The sequence below is a fragment of the Camelina sativa genome, chromosome 18, assembly GCF_000633955.1.
Source record: "Camelina sativa cultivar DH55 chromosome 18, Cs, whole genome shotgun sequence".
In the NCBI taxonomy this organism is placed as follows: domain Eukaryota; kingdom Viridiplantae; phylum Streptophyta; class Magnoliopsida; order Brassicales; family Brassicaceae; genus Camelina; species Camelina sativa.
Window position 1 is genome coordinate 12,019,292 of NC_025702.1, and position 18,834 is coordinate 12,038,125.

General features: G+C 37.0%; 7 protein-coding genes across 11 annotated transcripts; 2 read left to right on the forward strand and 5 right to left on the reverse strand.

Moving 5' to 3' along the window:
• On the forward strand, window positions 1,294–4,328 carry LOC104761224 (homeobox-leucine zipper protein HDG7). 2 transcript variants are annotated; one of them, XM_019239841.1, is made up of 8 exons: window positions 1,294–1,523; window positions 1,611–1,728; window positions 1,822–2,316; window positions 2,413–2,514; window positions 2,593–2,805; window positions 3,223–3,385; window positions 3,454–3,824; window positions 3,929–4,328. In XM_019239841.1, the coding sequence occupies exons 1-8, from the start codon at window positions 1,294–1,296 to the stop codon at window positions 4,307–4,309; spliced, it is 2,073 nt and encodes a 690-aa protein (XP_019095386.1). In that variant the 3' UTR covers window positions 4,310–4,328. The 2 variants fall into 2 exon arrangements, with proteins under 2 accessions (XP_019095386.1, XP_019095387.1); XM_019239842.1 differs by having other exon boundaries at window positions 3,469–3,824.
• LOC104761223 lies at window positions 4,408–5,975 on the reverse strand. Its single transcript, XM_010484261.2, has one exon. The coding sequence runs from the start codon at window positions 5,877–5,879 to the stop codon at window positions 4,527–4,529; it is 1,353 nt and encodes a 450-aa protein (XP_010482563.1). The 5' UTR covers window positions 5,880–5,975; the 3' UTR covers window positions 4,408–4,526.
• LOC104761225 (3-hexulose-6-phosphate isomerase-like) lies at window positions 7,620–8,457 on the reverse strand. The gene has a single exon (XM_010484264.1). The coding sequence runs from the start codon at window positions 8,335–8,337 to the stop codon at window positions 7,714–7,716; it is 624 nt and encodes a 207-aa protein (XP_010482566.1). The 5' UTR covers window positions 8,338–8,457; the 3' UTR covers window positions 7,620–7,713.
• LOC104761227 (protein phosphatase inhibitor 2-like) lies at window positions 8,542–10,621 on the reverse strand. Its single transcript, XM_010484265.1, has 4 exons — window positions 10,539–10,621; window positions 9,641–9,753; window positions 9,065–9,253; window positions 8,542–8,966 (listed from the first exon to the last, which is right to left on the reverse strand). The coding sequence occupies exons 1-4, from the start codon at window positions 10,553–10,555 to the stop codon at window positions 8,716–8,718; spliced, it is 570 nt and encodes a 189-aa protein (XP_010482567.1). The 5' UTR covers window positions 10,556–10,621; the 3' UTR covers window positions 8,542–8,715.
• On the forward strand, window positions 10,803–13,013 carry LOC104761228 (ADP-ribosylation factor-related protein 1-like). Of its 2 annotated transcripts, none has more exons than XM_010484266.2 (7): window positions 10,803–10,900; window positions 11,377–11,520; window positions 11,613–11,753; window positions 12,166–12,274; window positions 12,350–12,411; window positions 12,500–12,603; window positions 12,702–13,013. In XM_010484266.2, the coding sequence occupies exons 2-7, from the start codon at window positions 11,428–11,430 to the stop codon at window positions 12,808–12,810; spliced, it is 618 nt and encodes a 205-aa protein (XP_010482568.1). In that variant the 5' UTR covers window positions 10,803–10,900; window positions 11,377–11,427; the 3' UTR covers window positions 12,811–13,013. The 2 variants fall into 2 exon arrangements, with proteins under 2 accessions (XP_010482568.1, XP_010482569.1); XM_010484267.2 differs by having other exon boundaries at window positions 10,817–10,945.
• Window positions 13,058–13,729, reverse strand: LOC104761229 (chromosome transmission fidelity protein 8 homolog). The gene is made up of 3 exons (XM_010484269.1): window positions 13,568–13,729; window positions 13,278–13,467; window positions 13,058–13,183 (listed from the first exon to the last, which is right to left on the reverse strand). The coding sequence occupies exons 1-3, from the start codon at window positions 13,718–13,720 to the stop codon at window positions 13,173–13,175; spliced, it is 354 nt and encodes a 117-aa protein (XP_010482571.1). The 5' UTR covers window positions 13,721–13,729; the 3' UTR covers window positions 13,058–13,172.
• Window positions 13,945–18,328, reverse strand: LOC104761230 (methyl-CpG-binding domain-containing protein 13-like). Of its 3 annotated transcripts, none has more exons than XM_010484270.2 (6): window positions 17,728–18,328; window positions 16,871–16,969; window positions 16,582–16,728; window positions 16,344–16,470; window positions 16,051–16,251; window positions 13,945–15,949 (listed from the first exon to the last, which is right to left on the reverse strand). In XM_010484270.2, the coding sequence occupies exons 1-6, from the start codon at window positions 17,797–17,799 to the stop codon at window positions 14,169–14,171; spliced, it is 2,427 nt and encodes an 808-aa protein (XP_010482572.1). In that variant the 5' UTR covers window positions 17,800–18,328; the 3' UTR covers window positions 13,945–14,168. The 3 variants fall into 3 exon arrangements, with proteins under 3 accessions (XP_010482572.1, XP_010482573.1, XP_010482574.1); XM_010484271.2 differs by having other exon boundaries at window positions 16,344–16,458; window positions 17,728–18,327; XM_010484272.2 differs by lacking the exons at window positions 16,871–16,969; window positions 17,728–18,328 and having other exon boundaries at window positions 16,344–16,458; window positions 16,556–16,620.

The window sequence follows — 18,834 nt, forward strand, 5'->3', positions numbered from 1 at the left end:
CTTAGCTAACTATGCGTTTTCGCTTCCGTTAGGTTTTCATTCATTTGTTTTATGTCCGGAACCAGTCCGTTCTATTGTTTTGCAGGACTCGGTTGGGTTTTCCCTTGCACGGTCTGTTTGTCTGTAATTTTCTTTTCTTATGAATAAATTGGGAGACATTGTCTCCCCTTGATTACCAATAAAAAAAGAATTAAAATCTACTACTTTCTAAAAGTTTTGTGGTAGATGATATCTATATGAAGTAATCACGTTTATTTAGTAGGACTGAAGAGAGATGGATAATAGAGATCTTGGTAATTCGAAACTGTGTAGTTGTATGGACAACTGCTTTATCATGGAAAGTATATGTATAAATTTAGCCAAGTAACTGTTTCATGACTACTTTTAGCTTAGCAATATATATAGCATGCTACCAGAAAACGCGTATGACTTAACAATACAATTAGCGCGTCCAAGTTGAACTGCTCGGCGGATATCACGAGCTCGGGCCACACGCTCATCTCCCTCTGTCTCTTTATATATTGTCAACTTAAAAAATAAATAGTATATGTTAGTTTTCTTAGACTGTCAATTCAAGAAACACTCTTTTACAATTTTAACAAAAGTTTTCGTTTTAAGAAAAAAAAATATATTTTTATATCTTATGTTGCAGTTACCCATAGTTAAAAGTCAAACTAGATGTTTTAGGCTTTTTAGCTCAAGGCTTGTTTCTTTTCTCGCTAATTTGTCAAAATCTTGAGGGAAAATGACAAAAGAAGGAACCCATTTGGTCAAATTCGAAGCTTTGGTTTCTTCTTGGTCTCAGTAAAATTAGGGTTTCGTTTTTGTTTTGTTTTCACCTTTCTAAGATATTCTTTGGAGAATTGGGATTAAAAGGTCAAAGGTATAAAATGAGGTTTTGGGACCCTTTAAACTAAAAATTGTCAGGAGAGAGAGACAAAAAAAAAACAGAGTTTTGAATAAAAAGGGGACAAGTCATATGATATATATATTAACAAAAGGAGCTAGACACTTTTCTCTTTCATTTTGCTGATCTCACTCTCACGATATACTAATTGAGACTCTTGTTTAGTCGTCAGAAGATTTTCAGTGTATTGATTGAAAGGTATGAAACTTGATGAACAAGCAAAGTTAAACACTGAGAAGAGTAGAAACAGTGACAATACATATACTCAAATATGTTTGGCTGTTGCATTATAGTAGAAGTTCACTATTGGCTTTATCTGTTTTGTTCTTTATCACTCTATAACTTAAGATTATTGTTCTGTTCTTTTTTGGTTGCAGAAACGGATAATGAACGGTGATCTTGATGTTGATATGTCTAGAGGAGATCATTTTAATCCAAGTTTTTATCTTGGAAGGCTTAAAGATGATGAGTTTGAGAGTAGATCGTTGAGTGATGATGATAGCTTTGATGCAATGTCTGGTGATGAGAATAAACAAGAACAGCGTCCTAAGAGAAAGAAGAAGAAGAGGACAAGGTACCATAGGCACACTTCTTACCAGATTCAAGAACTCGAATCGTAAGTAATTTCTCTTTTCAAAAGCATCTAACTTTTTTTTTGCATTTTCATCAAAAGTTTTTGAAATATTTGTTGTTTCGAGTGTAGCTTCTTCAAAGTGTGTCCTCATCCTAATGAAAAGCAAAGGTTGGAACTTGGGAAAAAACTTACTTTGGAGGGTAAGCAAATCAAGTTTTGGTTTCAGAACAGAAGAACTCAAATGAAGGTACTTTACTTTTAGTACTAAAAATGAAAAGTTGTAATTTTGATGGTAAAGTTATGTTTTTTATGTGTATGTTGTTGTTTATATATTGACCAGACACAACTAGAGAGACATGAGAATGTGATTCTAAGACAAGAGAATGAAAAACTGCGTCTTGAAAACAGTTTCCTTAAAGAGTCAATGAGAGGTTCTCTATGTATTGATTGTGGTGGAGCAGTTATACCTGGTGAGGTTTCATTTGAGCAGCACCAACTTAGGATTGAGAATACTAAGCTTAAGGACGAGCTGGATAGGATTTGTGCTTTAGCAAACAGATTCATTGGTGGGTCTATTTCACTTGAGCAGCCTTTAAATGGTGGGATTGGTTCAGAGCATTTGCCTATAGGGAATGGCTTCAGTGGTGGAACTTCTCTGATGTTTATGGATCTTGCCATGGAGGCTATGAATGAGTTGTTGAAGTTAGCTGAATTGGAAAATCCTTTATGGAGATCAAAGAGTGAAAAAGAATCAATAGTCAGACCTGCGTGTACAAGAGAAACTGGTTTAGTTCTCATCAATAGTGTGGCTCTTGTCGATGCTCTTATGGACACGGTATGAGAAACTTGTATACTCTCTAATAACCAGTATTTTTATTTATGCACACACTCACTGATAAACATCTCATCTTTGCTTTTGGGGTTGTGACAGAACAAATGGGCGGAGATGTTTGAGTGTTTTGTCGCGGTTGCATCAACCGTAGAAGTGATATCCAACGGTAGTGATGGATCAAGAAACGGCTCACTTCAATTGGTATGTTTCTCAAGAACCATAAATATTATATATTTTGGCTACATTGCTAATTCAATGATCCTTTTTTGTTTTGGACAGATGCAAGCAGAGTTTCAAGTGATGTCTCCATTAGTTCCAATCAGACAGAAGAAGTTTCTTAGATACTGCAAGCAACATGGAGATGGTTTATGGGCGGTCGTTGATGTTTCTTATGATATAAACAGAGAAAATGAGAACTTGAAGTCTTATGGTGGCTCTAAGAGGTTTCCTTCAGGCTGCATCATACAAAACATAGACAATGGTTGCTCCAAGGTAGTTTTCAATTCTCAATTTGATGTCATGGATCTGCGTGAGATTTTCATGAATTTTTCATCGTTAAGAAGTTTGGTTAGTCTTCTAAACTAATAACTAAATGAGTCGACAAATTAGCCTGAGAACCTGAAGCCTTTCTGTATATCTTATCATTAAACTTTAAAAGATTCCTTTAAGAAATATTTAACTCATCAAAGGCTTCATTTTTCAAGGCAAATCTTGCTTCTTGTCTGGGCTAAATCTAGGCTATATATATCATTTAAAACAAAAATATCTTGTTTAGTTTACTTTTATCGATGAAATCTTTTGGTATGTTGTTCATCTACTATGTAACATTTTTTAGTAAAATGGGTTATTGCTACCGGTCACAAACTCAATGTCCCACATTTGGTTTAACACATATAGACTTTTTAACAGGTGACATGGATAGAACATTCAGAGTATGGAGAGAGTCACATCCACTCGCTTTACCAACCGTTGCTTGGTTCTTCGGTTGGGTTGGGCGCAACCAAATGGCTCGCGACTCTACAGAGACAATGCGAAAGCTTCACGAACCTTTTGTCTTCTCAAGATCATACAGGTTTTCTCTCTTTTTATTTCTTTTTCTTTCTGCATTTGTTTAGATTTGAAAGAGAGAAGTCATTCAAGAGTGTTTTCTGATAGGTTTGTCACTTACTGGAACTAAGAGTATACTAAAGCTCGCACAGCGTATGAAGGTCAACTTTTACTCGGGCATAACTGCTTCGTCCGTTCACAAATGGGAGAAGCTTAATGCTGAGAACGTGGGACAGGACACGAGAATACTGACTAGGAAGAGTCTTGAGCCGTCAGGTATTGTCCTGAGCGCCGCAACGTCTCTGTGGTTACCGGTGACTCAGCAGAGACTCTTTGAGTTTCTGTGTGATGGTAAATGCAGAAACCAGTGGGATATTTTGTCTAATGGTGCTTCAATGGAAACCACGCTTCTCGTCCCAAAAGGGCAACACGAAGGAAGCTGCGTCTCTCTTCTGCGTGCTGCTGTGAGTTTATAATCTCTTCTGAATCTCTGTTCTTGGTTACAATCGATCCATTAATTCCTAATATATCTCTGTTCTTGGTTACTCATCATTAGACCAATATGCAGGGGAAGGATCAAAACGAGAGTAGTATGCTCATCTTGCAAGAGACATGGAATGACGCTTCTGGTGCAATGGTGGTTTACGCGCCTGTTGATATTCCATCTATGAACGTTGTAATGAGCGGTGGAGATTCAGTTTATGTAGCACTTCTTCCATCGGGGTTCTCGATATTCCCTGACGGATCATCATCATTGTCTGATCAGATCGATACCAATGGCGGTTTGGTGAATCAAGAAAGCAAAGGATGTCTCCTGACTGTAGGATTTCAGATCTTAGTGAATAGCCTACCGACTGCAAAACTCAACGTGGAGTCTGTTGAAACTGTTAACAACCTCATCGCATGCACCATTCACAAGATCAGAGCCGCTCTTCGTATACCTGCTTAGCTAACTTTCTAATCTTGTTTCTCTGTCTGAAACATTTTGTCAAAGTGTAGGAGAGACAACAGGATAATTTACATTTTGTGAGAGTGTAGCAAGTAGAGTAGAACAAAGAAACGAATGGACCAAAGTTTTATATTATGCAAAACTGATTTGTTGTTGTTGTTTCTGCCATTTTTCCCTAATACATAAAAAAAACGTTGAGAAAAAAGCTACAGACTTCTCAAGAAACATACAAGACACCTCGACGATAAAAGACAAGACTTGCCGAAGTAAAACACGACCAAACAAACAGTACCCACCAAGACATCAGCAAACCGACTTGTTTAACGAAATCACCGCAAGGCAAAGAACCACATACCAGTTGAGACACAGCAAAAGAGCTCAGGTCAATCTGAGACAAGCCGAGGAAAAGAATCACAAGAACCGATGGCGCCAAAAACTGCAGAGCAACAAGGCATAAGTAATGGTTATGAAGAAACATCTTCGCCCGGCTAAAATCCAAATCAGGAGTTTTGCTTCCATGTAATCTCTGATACCAAGAGAGAACCGCTTCGTTCAAAAACATCTGAAGGTTAGGACGAACAGCCATAGCTTGAAGCAAACCCGACAGTAACAAACACAACACCCGAAACTCAACAAAATCATCACTCGACAAGCCTACATTACCAACCAACCCAGTCTGACTACTTCCAGTTCTCTTCACTAAAATCTCAGCCAAGGGATGAATCCAAAGCAAAGAAGTGAACACAGATACGATATAATTCGCGTACAGAACCATCCTCCCGAACCATCCACAAGAAACAATCGACAAATTACTCCTAATCTGATCAGTTCCAACCCAAAACGACCTTGCACTTCTCCCAGCAGGCATATAAAGAAACCCACAGATACAAGCCATCGAAAACGAGATCACAATACAGGAGAAGGCATCAACAGAACCCAATTGAAAATCAAATCCTTTAGGGAACACACCAGCACTGATGATAATCCCAAACACAAACCCTAAAACCCCAAAAATCAAACTAAGCTTCTTCTCAGATTTCTTCGAAGCAGATCTCTCAATCGAGATCTTCCCCAAAGCAACCAACACCTTACACAAAGCTACAAACCCAAGAACAAGCGGAAAAATCAAACCGTTCCCTAACACTCCATGAGTCTCCTCCTCTACACCGAAGTAACGGTTAAGAAGAAAGCACGAAACAGTTAAAAAGGATAAAACGAAAAGCGAATTGTACTCTGTGAAATACATTCGAGATCTGAGGTGATCTTCATCGAGCTTAATTCGAAAGATCTGGGCATTGCTTTCGTCGAATTCGGATTTATCTTTGGATCTGTTTCTTCTCCTGACTTCGACATTGGACTTCGGATCTTCGTTGTTAGATGGTCTTCGAATCGCGGGTCGGAGTCCGTTTCCGGCGTTGTTGTTTTGGTTGAGATTTTCAGGTTGGATGTAGGTACAGAGACCGTGGAGGAAGATGATTGAGATTTTGACGAATGAGAGGATTAGGGATAAGAAGACAGATAGTATGATTTGAAGTGTGAGATTCCTGTAAGTTCCAACAATCTCAAGCATTGTTCTTCGACTCTTCTTCTCTCTCTCTCTCTCTCTCTCTCTCTCTCTCTCTCTCTCTCTCTCTCTTGTGGTGGAAGAACAAAGTCAGATTTTGGTTTCGAGATTCAATAATTTTTTTTTAAAACAGTTAAATATTTAAAATAGGGAAAAAAAAAATAAACGGTGTAGAATAGGAGTATCGAACTTGGATTTGGGGCAATCAACACACTGCAGGAAACCAAATGTGCTACTCAAACTTCTTGGGTCCGCCATTGCCGCGTACATATTTTTTCTCACCACTTAATGAAGTAAAATTGTAGATTCAACAGTGAGATTTAACAAATTAAGAAATTATAATATAAAATTATGTGTAGTAAAAAACATAAATTTTTTTTTTTAAAATACAAAAATCATGTTTAGTTTTGGTTTACATTATGTATTATCGAATGAGGTTAAATTTCAAATAGGTAAAACTATGTACAACGCTTTAATTCAAGTGATATTATTCTATTTTTACTAAATAACTTCTGAATTTCTCAAAATCAAGCAACTTCTTTTAAGTGGTATAATATATCTTGTTCATTGTCATGATTGCAAAATAGATAACATAGATTTTCTTATCAATCATTTGATTCAATCCAGGAATATATAGATGTTCTTATGGATAACTTGGATTGCATATTGGAGGATAAAGTATTCTCTTGGTGTGAGAAAAATCCGGCTCTTATTTGTGCGGTCATAAATCAATGGTTTGATAGCTTTAATTGCTAGGCAATTCAGCTTGTTCTACAGATGACAAGTTTTTTACTTTGATGAGATGGAACTAAGATTTAATAAATTAGGAGTGCTAGATTTATACAATGTTACTATTTTTGGCACATATCTATATCAAATTACTCAAAAAATAAAAAATTGGGATTATAATATAAACTAATAGCTATATTCTCTAGCTCCAACCGATGTTGAGATAATTATGATTTAATACTAGAACACTGTGAAAATGAAAGTGAAAAGTAAAGTTGATTTAATGGAAACGAGAATTGATTATTTGGAAACAAGTGTGAAACAATTAAAAAGTATTTCTTAGTACTTGCATGAAAGTCAAAAGTATGGACTGTGTTTTTATATTTTGCTGTTTTTTTTTAATAGAATTTTTTGTTTATAAATTGAACAGAATGTTGCTAAAGCTTCACCTTTTGTATAATAGTCAAAAACTAGTGATGTGAAAATATTGAATTTATTTTATACTGCATAATAGTTAACTAGAGATGCTTTAAAGTGCATTATAAAAGTTGATCAATGTTTTATGCTTTTAAACCATTAATTTGATCATCCACAAACTACTAAAACCGGATGAAAGCATTAAAATATAAAGTGGATTGCATACAGAGATGGTACACGAAAGTAAAGATAGACGCCAAATTTTATAAATTAATCATTTGACAAAATGTTTGAGTCACACGTCCCATGGCGTAAAACAAGTGTAAAATTTGATTTATGTTTCGAACATATTCTATTTTCATTTCAAGAAAGTAAACAATAGGGGGGTGTATTCATAGTAAGAATTTCGATTAAATATAATTTTGCATTTCAGTTAAAAATTAAAACAATGGATTCCATTAATATTCTATCATAGGCAATGAACTTGTTAATAGATTGATTGTTTTTTAATTTCATAAATCCAAAAGGTCATATATGCTGCTTTCGTGGAAATGACAAATAACAATCAAAATACTTAGCCAAGAAATAACCATCACACAATAGAGGATAAAATATTTTAGATCATTAAAAATTTAGGTAAAATCAAGATCCTAAACATACCAAAACAACACAGCGTGCTAATAAAATTCATACGTCACTCAAGATTAGTGTGACGAGCACGTACCGACTCAGGAGTCTCACCCAAAACATCAACTAACTTGTAAACGACCATCTCAAACAACACAAACAACGCTCCTTCATATACACTCCCCATCGGCAACAAACGTTTCTCACCTAACTCCCCCGCATCACCACCACCGTTGTCACTCGCCATAGTCTGAGCAGGTACGTAACACACATCCGTGGCATGTTTCACACAAGAACCTGTCACCGGCTGAGCAGTGAGGAGTAGAACCTTAGCACCGTTCGATTTAGCTATAGAACAAATGGCATCGACGGTTGAAAATCCTCCAGGACCAGCTGACGCGATGAGGAGATCGGATGATGAGATTGGTGGTGTGGTCATGTCAAAGACTAAGTGAACGGAGAGACCGAGGTGAGAAAGACGCATCGCGAAGGCTTTTAGCATGAGACCTTCTCGTCCTACTCCGTAGAGGAAGACACGAGAGTTGCGGTTGCGGGAGGTTGCGGCGAGCTCTGTTACGAGGAGGTCGAGTGGTGGTGGATATGGAGAGGTTGGAGTGGTGAAGACGGAGGAGATCTGATTGCAGATCTGAGAAGCTAGATCCGCCATTTCTTGAGCTTTCTTGTTCGCCATTGATGTGTTTAATAATAATCTTCAATCGTGCAATTTGGACCACGTTTACAAATATTTATACCGTTCGGTTTGGATAATTGTTAACCGGTTTGGTTCGGTTTTGTATGCCTACCAAAGAACACAATACAGAGATACAAAGAAGATCAAACAAAACACAACGTAAGAACATAAGTGATTGTAATTTGTAAGCAATTGCATTAAAAATGGTATAAAGACAATAACATAATTTCAGAATTTTGATGGGTTTTTTTTCTTCTTTCTTTCTTTTTTCAGAAGGATTCAAGTAGATAAAACTCAGATTAGTAGAGATAGAGAGCTCTGTAAAGCCTGAACCAGAGTAATACAAATTTGATTCAACAGAGAGAGGTTTTTATATTATTAACTCGGGGGTGAAGATGACTTCTCTGATACAGTTGTTGTGCCTGCATCTATCTCTTTGTTGCCGCTTTTAGTGTGTCGTGAGGTTGTTGTTGCCGACTCTGATTTACTGCCTTTTGCACCATCATGATCTTCTTCTTCTTCTTCTTCGTAGAAGGACCCTGAGGATCTCAGTTCCTTCACCTTCCGAAACTCGTCGTAGTGTGCTTTCCGGTGTGCGTTGAAACGTGCATTTTTCCCATTTTCCGGAACTGTGAGTTGCACCCAAAAAAATAGATACATATGGAGATGGTTTAATAAAAGCACCTACAACATGACAGTATATTTTGTTTGGTTTTTGAGGGAGGACCTTCTTCATCTTGATCCATTGGATCTGCTTCTTCTTCGTCAGACGAGCTCCAGCCACCACCACCAGAACCCTGGCTAGAGTTTCTACTGGACGAAGCTGCTGCATCCTTCAGACTGTTCCTCAGTTCTTCCGCACGTTGCATATCATCAACACATTCATCAAAGGATCTTCCTCTAGGAGACAGAGAACCTGGTACAATCAATCAGGAAACACCAATTAGAAAGTGTATATATGCATTACTTGACACAGATTAGAAGAAAAAAACAGAACTAATTCAAGTTAATCAATAGCAGGTACAAGGTTTCCCCATATAAGAGTAGTAACTAGCAACTGTTCAAATTCCTAGATTGAGCCATTACCAAGGATCTAATTCGTTCAGAACTATACAAACCTTGAAAGCAAATCATTTTCACTTACACTTACCTTATGTTTTAGATACATTTTATTTATATACATATGATGACAAGTATGTATATGAAAAAATTGTCATAAGCTTATACACAAGATTGCTCAAATGTGTATCACAAGTTCTGTGCATACAGAAACACAAACCAAATAAAAGAGAAATAGACAAACCATCATCATCAATCATCGGGTGGTAGGGTGTCTTTGGTTCAGTAATCTTCTGCCTCACAGGTTTGTTAGATTCAATTTCCACTATATTAGCTTCATCCCATTGTACACGACCCCTGCCATAAACAAAAAACATCCTGAATGTTGCAAGAGAAAGACTAATCCCACAAGAAACTATACTACATTATACAAAGGTCATCTCTCTTTCCAATACCTGAGCCCTAAACTAAAGAAAATAAAGTTCCCAGAATCTTACAGTTCACAGTTCTGCTGGAACATGAAAAATCCATGAACATTAACACAATAAGACCTCCCTTTTCCATTTATTTTTCAATGGGGGGTAGTAGAGAAAAATCTGTTTTCACACTTCCTTCATAAAAAGACCACCATAGAAGGCTTAGAACTTCATATCTATGAATGTTTCATCCCTCACACAAAATTAACATAGCCAGTGGCTTTAAATTGATCTTACTATAAACACATGAAAGGCACACTTCTGATGCAGTAAGCTATGGACACAAACGAAGGCAAATTCTTAAAAAGAAAAAAAAAAGAACCATACTTAAGGCTAATCCAGCTAAATCGATACTAACTTTTTTCAAAGAAATGTACACAATGGTATAAAGTGACCACTCAAAAACACAAACCTTAAAGACAATGAAGCAGTAATCAGGATCATTGAGCTCAAGCAAACAACTCCTAACTTATCAAAATTCGCTGAGTAATGGTTTCAATCAAAAAGGGTTCAACTCAAAAGAACCAATTGATATCAAAAGCTAATCACTTTCCTCAATCCTTCACCCAGATTAAGAAAACCCTAGCCTACGTTTGGTTCTACAGAGACCAAAATTAAAATCAAAGGTAGATCTTTTGTGACCATCGAAACAAGAAATTACGTTACCTCTTTGGTTCGGCCATCTTCAAAATCTCCGGCAACTTTTTTTTTCTGTCTCGATCGCAAGTTTTTAAGACCTGTTTGTGTGTTCTTTGATTAGATGATACGGCAGTTCAACGAAGAGATGTAACCAAAGCCGTCCGTTTATTTGACTTTGACTAATGTTTCATCCAGATTTTGCCACGTGGGATACTTCAAACCCGTTGGATTTGATCAAGCGCGTGAAGAATGAGGTAAGGGTAGTTTTGGAATTTACCTTTCGAAGTTTCTTTGAGGTGAGGACGATCGAATCGAAGACGGAGGAGGAGTGCAAAAAAAAAACAAGTTTCGATCTTTCTTTAGTTCTTCTCTCGAGATCTTCAGGAACTGTAAGGGTTTTTTTCGAATCTTCGTTTCTTCTTTCTCAATCGAAGGTTAAAAGAATCTTTTTTTTGGTGATTTTATCATACTTAAGGAGCTTGTATTGATCTAGCTCTTGATCTTTCTGATGTGCAATGGCGAATGAGGTCTTAGGTCTTAATGATACACTAATTTTTTTTTATTTGATCCATTAGCTATCCCAAGATCTACCCTTTTAGTTGCTACGGTGTTGGAAATTGAAACCTTTTGTGATTCAAAGTGGTTTTAGTAGTTTGATGTCTCTTAGGTAGATTTGATTATTGCATTGTGGGGTTTTTTTTTTTTTTTTTTTTTGTTATTGTGAGTGAATGTGTGTCAGATCATGGAGTCTTGTGATATCTAATTTACTTCTTGATGATTCTTCTGTTATGCTTTAGTGAAATTATGATAAGGAAGCAAAGTTATCTTGATACTGATGATAAGCTTCACCCTTGTTTTGGTTCAGCCAAGGGAGAATCAAATTATTTAAATAAGTTTGAAGTAGGAGGAGGAAGTCATGTTTTCTCTTATGGCTGGGCTATGGAGTTACATGTTCAGCAAGACTGAGTTCCATGTGCTCATTCTTGGTATCGACAAAGCTGGGAAGACGGTAATTTTTTTTCCTCTTTTTAATCTCTTTTCCATGTGTTACTTTAGCCTGGATTTACCTCTGATATACTTGCCTATGCTGCATTGTCTTAGACGTTTTTGGAGAAATTGAAGACTATATACTCAATCTCTGAAGGTCTTCCTCATGATCGAATTGTACCTACTGTTGGACTAAATATTGGTCGTATTGAAGTCTCCAATGCTAAAATTGTGTTTTGGGACCTGGGTGGTCAGGTGAGTTGGAAATGCCTTAAATCATGTAATTGATCTCTCGTCTTTGTGCCTATTTATGTGTTCATATCATAGTTATTCATGTTCCGTTGGGCTATACTAGTCACCTATACCACTCTAGAGCATTTTTGTTGAGATGATATGAGAGATTTATGTTACATAGACAATCCTTTTGAACTCTTCCCCTCCTCAAGTTAAGAGTCTTCGTTTTGGAAGCATGTTTGAGCCTTTCTTGCAATAGAGATTCTTTCTAATCCTATTGGAAACTATCGATTGTTCTGAAATAAACCCTGATAGTGAAAAAGGATCAATCTTCCTAATCCTATTGAAAACTATAGTTTGTTTTGATTTCCCAATTGTGAAAAAGGATCAGTCTTTTTAACCAAATATCTGAGCCTTTTCCTCATTATGGCAGCCTGGTTTACGGTCAATTTGGGAGAAGTATTATGAAGAAGCACATGCATTGATATATTTGATCGATGCCGCTTGCCCAACACGCTTTGAAGATTCAAAATCTGCTCTAGGTAAGTCTGTGTACACAAGTTGACATCAAACATAGCATTATGAAGCCAAATATAATCTTAAATTGTCTTCACCAGAAAAAGCCCTGCGGCATGAGGATTTGCAAGGAGCCCCTCTCTTGATATTGGCAAACAAGCAAGTAGGAAGTTGCATTGCCTCATTTGTTAGCTTAACTTCTCTTTTGATATGTTGTTGCTGATAGTATTGAATCTGTAATTGATGAGCAGGATCTTCCAAGTGCTGTGTCAGCTGAGGAACTGGACCGATATCTGGATCTAAAGAAATTGGACGAAAGGGTTTACATGTTTGAAGCAGTTTCTGGATATGATGGGTAAGTAAAAATCTATCTTTAGCTACACACATGAATCTTATAGCCCAATAGAAACACTTGAAAGCAGGAAAAATTTAAACGTATGTTTTGATGAGCAGGCGAGGAATCAAAGAAAGTATAGAATGGCTGGTTGGAGTGATGGAGAGAAGCAAAAGAACCGAAACATTAAGAGCCCGTGCAGGGTACGCTCCCGTGCCAAATGCATAGACACACGAAAAAGGACTCGCAAACTCAACTCTCCAACCAACTGGTTTCCTTTGGAAAATATATGTAGATAAGAAACAGACCAGAATCTTTGCATTGTTTTGGGTTAGCATCAAATTCACATGATGAGTATTGAGTAGGACTAGTAAACTCTTTATCTACGGCCTTTTACTAATATTATGAAGTCAATTGAGATTTTGAGATCATGATTGCATTTTAGTTACTCCCTTTGTACTACAAACACAAATAATGTAATCAAGTTTCTTGATTTGCAAACTCATTGAAAAGAACGAACAGAGAGACTACATAGTTATAGTTTTTAAGACAGGAAACAAGCAGAAACAATGAAAAGCAATAGAGAGGTTTCAGTTTGTTCCTGAAACAAAGAAGAAGAAGTGACTTAGTATTCAGAACTATCAGACCAAATTTTAAGGCTAAAAGTTTCAGAAAGCAAATCAAGAGGTTGTTACCGGAAATGAGAGGCTTAGGTCTGGTCTTAAACAAGATCTTTGTTCGTATAATCCCAACAACTTCAAGTTCCGTTGTTTTCCCTGAAACTTCATCATCCAACTGAAGCTTCTTCAAAACCAGTAATGGCTTCTTTAGAGTCACTTTAGAGCCTATGAGTTCATGGTAACCCACCGTGAACGTGTACGTTTCCTGAACCGATTGAACAACAAACATATATAAAGATCATCAATCTCTGGTTATTACAGTTCCGATTAGAGAATTGAATTAGGAAACACACAAAAAACGAAACCTGCGACGATTCGGTATGACAGAGCCGACCGATTTCCAGATTCTGAATAGAACCTTCGAACGAAGCTTGAGTCTCAACGACTCCTTGGAGTTCAACGATCGCCCACTCGCTACACTCTTCTTCTCCGCATCTACACTTTACTCGAATCTCCATCTCCTTCTTCTTTCGTCTCCGGTACATTTACTTTATATGTGTATATTTATGTATGTATAGGTTTATTTTGGCGGAAAGCTAGAATTTTTCGCGGGTTTTTTTTTCGTTTGAGATGACGTCACCATCATCTTCTCAAATCTGATCATAGTTAATGAACTGAAAGCTTCAAAATTGAGTTTTAAAAAGGTAACTTTTAAGAAGAGACAATTAAACAACCATTGTTACAGAGGAGAAACAATATCCATTGAGGTGGTTAAGAGTTTTTTTTCCAGGTTCTGTCGATACACAAAACTAATACAGGTTATGTATTTACAGAACATGGCTAAAAAGGTAAAAAGACCAAGGCATTGCACATGGATCTTATACTATCACCCATGGCGTTATCAAAACGCCCCCTACCATACGGAATACACCCCCTAAAACACTAAGCTTTTATTTCTTCTTGTTGTTAGACCTTAGATAAAGATTGTGCACACAAGTCTCCTTTATCCACAGACTTGTTCTTCATGTTACATTGTTGAACCAAATGATCACAGTTGCTTGACCTACCTTCCCGTTCTTGCATTGTGGTAATCTTCATTCCCTCAGACTTTGATTTCACTTGTGGTTCATCTAACCCTATAGGGATGGCGCCTGTCAGAGTTTTTATAGCAAAGTCGATACACGGGTCTTTCCAGATATCCGGAACTGGGGGTTCACTTGGTTTTTCAGAGCATATGTTAACATTACCAGTAGTCTCTGGGATAAAGGAGACTCCTTTCTGCTCGGTGTGATTGTTGGTGGGATCAGAAGAGATTGCTGGGGTGTTAGGAAGATGCAGCGACTCTCCTCCGGTCAGAGTTTTGATAGCAAAGGCGATGCAAGGATCTTTCCAAAGATCTGCAAGAGTCGAGTTATATGCTGAAGAGAAGCTGTTGGTATTCTTCTCCATCACTTTTGAGCATGCGCCTCTTACTACAGATGAGTTAGATAACTCGTTGCCTAATTTATTTCTCCTTTGAATGGTATCACAAGGACGTGGATGCGTTCCTTTATTTGGTAATCCCAAATCCGAGATCTCAGTTGCTTTGACACTGGTAGTAAGTTTATCCTTTGGACTAGAACCTCCCAGCCTTATGCCTGCTCCTGTCTTCTCCCACTTTGTTGCAGAAGTTTCGCAAGACAACGGTGACACAGGCGACATTTCTTCCTTTTGCATGTAACCGTCAAGATGAAAAACTGGATTCAGTTCATATATAATCGGTGGTGTTTTCACTGTCTTCTTGTCTACAGAAGGCTTTCTGCCTACTGATTTACGGATCTTTTTAACTCCCACTGCCATTTCTGCACTCACACGATTATTGCTTGTAGCAGCAGCAGCAGCATATGGTTTCTGAGAACGATGTTCAATATAGCTTTTAGCTGCTTCCTTGTTGAGGGGTATCTCCGTCTCTTTCAATCCACTGGTAGCAACAGGATTCACAGGATGCTTGCACTTTCCGGCTTTGCCATCATCAGGAGGTAGNGAGACAGGCGACATTTCTTCCTTCTGCATGTAACCGTCAAGATGAAAAACTGGATTCAGTTCATATATAATCGGTGGTGTTTTTACTGTCTTCTTGTCTACAGAAGGCTTTCTGCCTACTGATTTACGGATCTTTTTAACTCCCACTGCCATTTCTGCACTCACACGATTATTGCTTGTAGCAGCAGCAGCAGCATATGGTTTCTGAGAACGATTTTCAATATAGCTTTTAGCTGCTTCCTTGTTGAGGGGTATCTCCGTCTCGTTCAATCCGCTGGTAGCAACAGGATTCACAGGTTGCTTGCACTTTCCGGCTGTGCCATCATCAGGAGCTGTTATTCGTTGAGCTTTGGTTCCTATCTTATTACATTCAGGCGTCTGTTCATCATCAGTGCACTTTCCGGCTGTGCCATCATCAGGAGGTATTATTCGTTGAGCTTTGGTTCCTGTCTTATTACATTCAGGCGTCTGCTGTTCATCAGGAGGTACTATTCGTTGAACTTTGGTTCTTGTCTTCAGTTCAGGCGTTGGTTCAAGCTCAATACCAGCTAATCGTTTTGATGTTCGCCGGGCTACACTATTACTTAGCTCCTTCGTCTTCACTTTAGCTTTACTCCTTGTAATCCGTTTTTCAGTAGAACCTTTTTCATCTTCTTCCTTCATAGCAGATTCCTTCTTTGGTTCTTGTGACCTTGCACTGCTCCTCATTCTGGATTTTACAGACTCTACAAATACAGACACCATAGATAACATTGGCGTAGTCAGACTTTTTGTTATCTCAGCCACTACTACTCGGGTGGAAATTTTAAGTCAGGAATCTACACACCTTTTGCTGATTTTGCATTTGATGAAGACAGGTTCTTTCTTTTTAAATCCACGACTTCCTCATTCTTACTAGCTTTAGCTTGGCTCCTAGTAACCCGTTTCACTATGGGTTGCGTTTCGATAGGATCTTTCGCCTCTTCCTTCTCCCCCAAATCCTCAAGAACTTGTGAGGCTACGATGCTCAAGTCAGAATTCATATTACCTGAAATTATAATCGAATATTGACATTTAAGTTACTCACTGCATAAGTATGATGATTATACCCTAGCAAGTGGCGAAAGAATTTGTACTTACACTTCCTGGAATGTTCATCAGAAGTAGATAAGTTTCTCGGTTTACTTTCTCTGACATGAGTATCTATCTTTTTCTCCTTTTCCAATAAATCATCAGCAGATCTCTTTTCCACATACTGCAGACAAAGCTAATATCAGACAGTAAAAAGTCAAGAGTTAAATGATCAGAAGACCAACTACTCAGCTATAGATAGAGCTTTCCATTTAACTAACAATCACGAAAGGTAAAAGGATCTCACGACGGTCTTTCCATTTCCGGAATCATCATCTTCGGTATAGCTTTCCTTCACCTTACGTGCATAATGTCCAATATCGCCAGTCTCAACATACCGTGATGCATCTTTGAAGGATTGAAAGATGTATCCACTTTTAGGGTCAATAAAGAACTGCAACAATAAAATCATGCATTTCCAAGAATCACATAAGAGAATTGAGCATGTACAATGTAGATGAAATTTGTCAAAAGACACAAAATGTTCTTCAGTGATCAAAGGTGAGAAAAGCTGAACAATGGTAGCCGGTACAAACCGGATCTCTTCTGATTTTACGGCTTGATCTGTTTGTTATTTCAAGCTTCTTGATCCATCCTTCAGGTAAACCTTTAGCTGCAGATTTCTCAACTATAACCTGTATCACTTAAACAAAAAAGAGTTTTTCTTTTTTAAGTGATGTAGAAGTGTCAAATCTAAGGGATGACAAAATACAAAATAACATTGTTTCCAAACATATAAACAACACAAAACTCTCTATGTGCTTATAAACTTTCTTAAACAATCTGATACACGACCTCTCTCAGTATGAATGTTAATATTCCCATTGCATAAGCCGAGTGGTAAAAAAGGTTTTACGGTTGATAGTCTTCCCACGAAGGTGGTGTGCTAATAGCCATTTCCAGCCAATAACCAAAGAACAGGACAGATCAACAATCAAACAGGTTATTTTACAAAACGAAACTCATTTTCACGAAATCAATTACTCTTAACTATCTCAGCAGAGTAAGCAGATACGTCTTTTTCACAAGAGGCCAACTAGAAAATAACATCTCCAATTAATTCAAAAGTTAAAAAAAATGTAGCTTTCATAACAAAGCTTTGTTCAAACCACATCTCAAGACTATGAAGTTTATCCATTTTCAGACACTAGAAACAAAAAAACTAGTTCATTAAACATCTTCTCTATTGATCTAGTCCCTATCTATTTTCCTAAAAGCTATGCATTGCATGCAAGACAAAATCACTAAAACGGGCAAAAAAGATTTCACCTTTTGTCCATTAATTATTACAAAATCATACATATCATTCAGTAACAAGAACCAAACATGCATAAGACAAACAATGACACACAATAAATCAAATCACGAATTGGGTTAAAAACTCAATAATCACCTTATCCTTTCTCCCATTCTTCCTTACTCTAATCTCCACTCTCCGCTCAGCTGAGATCCCTTCACCCTCCATTGCTTCCTCCAGTCACAGTATAAACCACACTTTCCTCTAACACTCGAATCCCTGATTCGTAACCCAGAATGGTTTTCTCAACTGAAAACACCAAAACCCATCAAAGAATTCACCAGAAAGCAAACACCAAGGAGTCCTCGGAGTTATAAAGAAGGAACCTTTCTGATTTGGGTATCTCTCCACTAAGGTAATAAGAAAAGATAGGTTTTTTTTTTAATTGGGAAGAAGAAGAAGAAAAGGGTTTACATAACACGTGTAGTAGTGAAAGGAGGTTTCAATTTCAATGGTGATTCCCCGATTTGAGAGGCTAATGAGAAAACTCAGTCCAACACACCACAACAACTCAGCACGCGAGTCTTCTGCCCCAACGCCTCTCTTCTCTCTTCTCTATCTGTTTGCTCTCAGTTGCTCCCATATTATTATTCTCATGTTATGTAACTTTTTTCTTCTCATTACCTTTCTTTTTCTTTTTTTCAGAATCTATTATCTAAACTTTACACTGTAGATCATAACTTTGCTTGGTTTGGTAAATGAAATCTAAATATGGTGATGTTTTTTTGTTCTGAAAATAAATTAAGACTATGTTGTGTGTCATTAGGAACTAAATAATTATAAATGTTAGTCTTTTTTTTTTATAACAATTTGCTGGTATAGTTTATTTATTTCTTTTTTAATTTGCTGGTAGAAGTCATGTTATTAAATTTTCTATTTTTCTATAATGTTTAATAGATTTTCAATTATGATTTTATTCTATTTTAAGATTTTAAAGTATTCTATTGAAATTTGGATTTTTAAAAAGTATGTTTTTATTGTACACCTACAAATCCAACTATTGCTTCATATATTATAAATTTTAACTTAAAACAAAGCATTATTCTTGTAATTAATATGGTAAAGATAAAGATTTTTCCCTAAGTATAGAAAAATATTTTTTTTTGGTGATTTTATTTGGTGGTTTTAAGTTTTAACTAAATCTTACCTGTATTTTGATTATAAACCCAAGAAAGAAAATTAAAAAAAAAAAAAAAAAAAAAA

Bases quoted from the DNA above. Each gene is read 5' to 3' on its own strand.
- LOC104761223 (XM_010484261.2), bottom strand. From the start codon at position 5,879: ATGCTTGAGATTGTTGGAACTTACAGGAATCTCACACTTCAAATCATA.
- LOC104761227 (XM_010484265.1), bottom strand. The intron at 9,254-9,640 runs GTTTGTCTATTT...TGATTGTACCAG, and splicing joins CCCGATGATTGATGATGATG to GTTCTCTGTCTCCTAGAGGA. The intron at 8,967-9,064 runs GTCCTCCCTCAA...TGCAACTCACAG, and splicing joins AATGGATCAAGATGAAGAAG to TTCCGGAAAATGGGAAAAAT.
- LOC104761228 (XM_010484266.2), top strand. From the start codon at position 11,428: ATGTTTTCTCTTATGGCTGGGCTATGGAGTTACATGTTCAGCAAGACT. The intron at 11,521-11,612 runs GTAATTTTTTTT...GCATTGTCTTAG, and splicing joins TCGACAAAGCTGGGAAGACG to ACGTTTTTGGAGAAATTGAA. The intron at 12,275-12,349 runs GTAAGTCTGTGT...TGTCTTCACCAG, and splicing joins AGATTCAAAATCTGCTCTAG to AAAAAGCCCTGCGGCATGAG.
- LOC104761225 (XM_010484264.1), bottom strand. From the start codon at position 8,337: ATGGCGAACAAGAAAGCTCAAGAAATGGCGGATCTAGCTTCTCAGATC.
- LOC104761229 (XM_010484269.1), bottom strand. From the start codon at position 13,720: ATGGAGATTCGAGTAAAGTGTAGATGCGGAGAAGAAGAGTGTAGCGAG. The intron at 13,468-13,567 runs GTTTCGTTTTTT...CAATCGGTTCAG, and splicing joins GTCATACCGAATCGTCGCAG to GAAACGTACACGTTCACGGT.
- LOC104761224 (XM_019239841.1), top strand. From the start codon at position 1,294: ATGAACGGTGATCTTGATGTTGATATGTCTAGAGGAGATCATTTTAAT. The intron at 2,317-2,412 runs GTATGAGAAACT...GGGTTGTGACAG, and splicing joins TCGATGCTCTTATGGACACG to AACAAATGGGCGGAGATGTT. The intron at 2,806-3,222 runs GTAGTTTTCAAT...ACTTTTTAACAG, and splicing joins TAGACAATGGTTGCTCCAAG to GTGACATGGATAGAACATTC.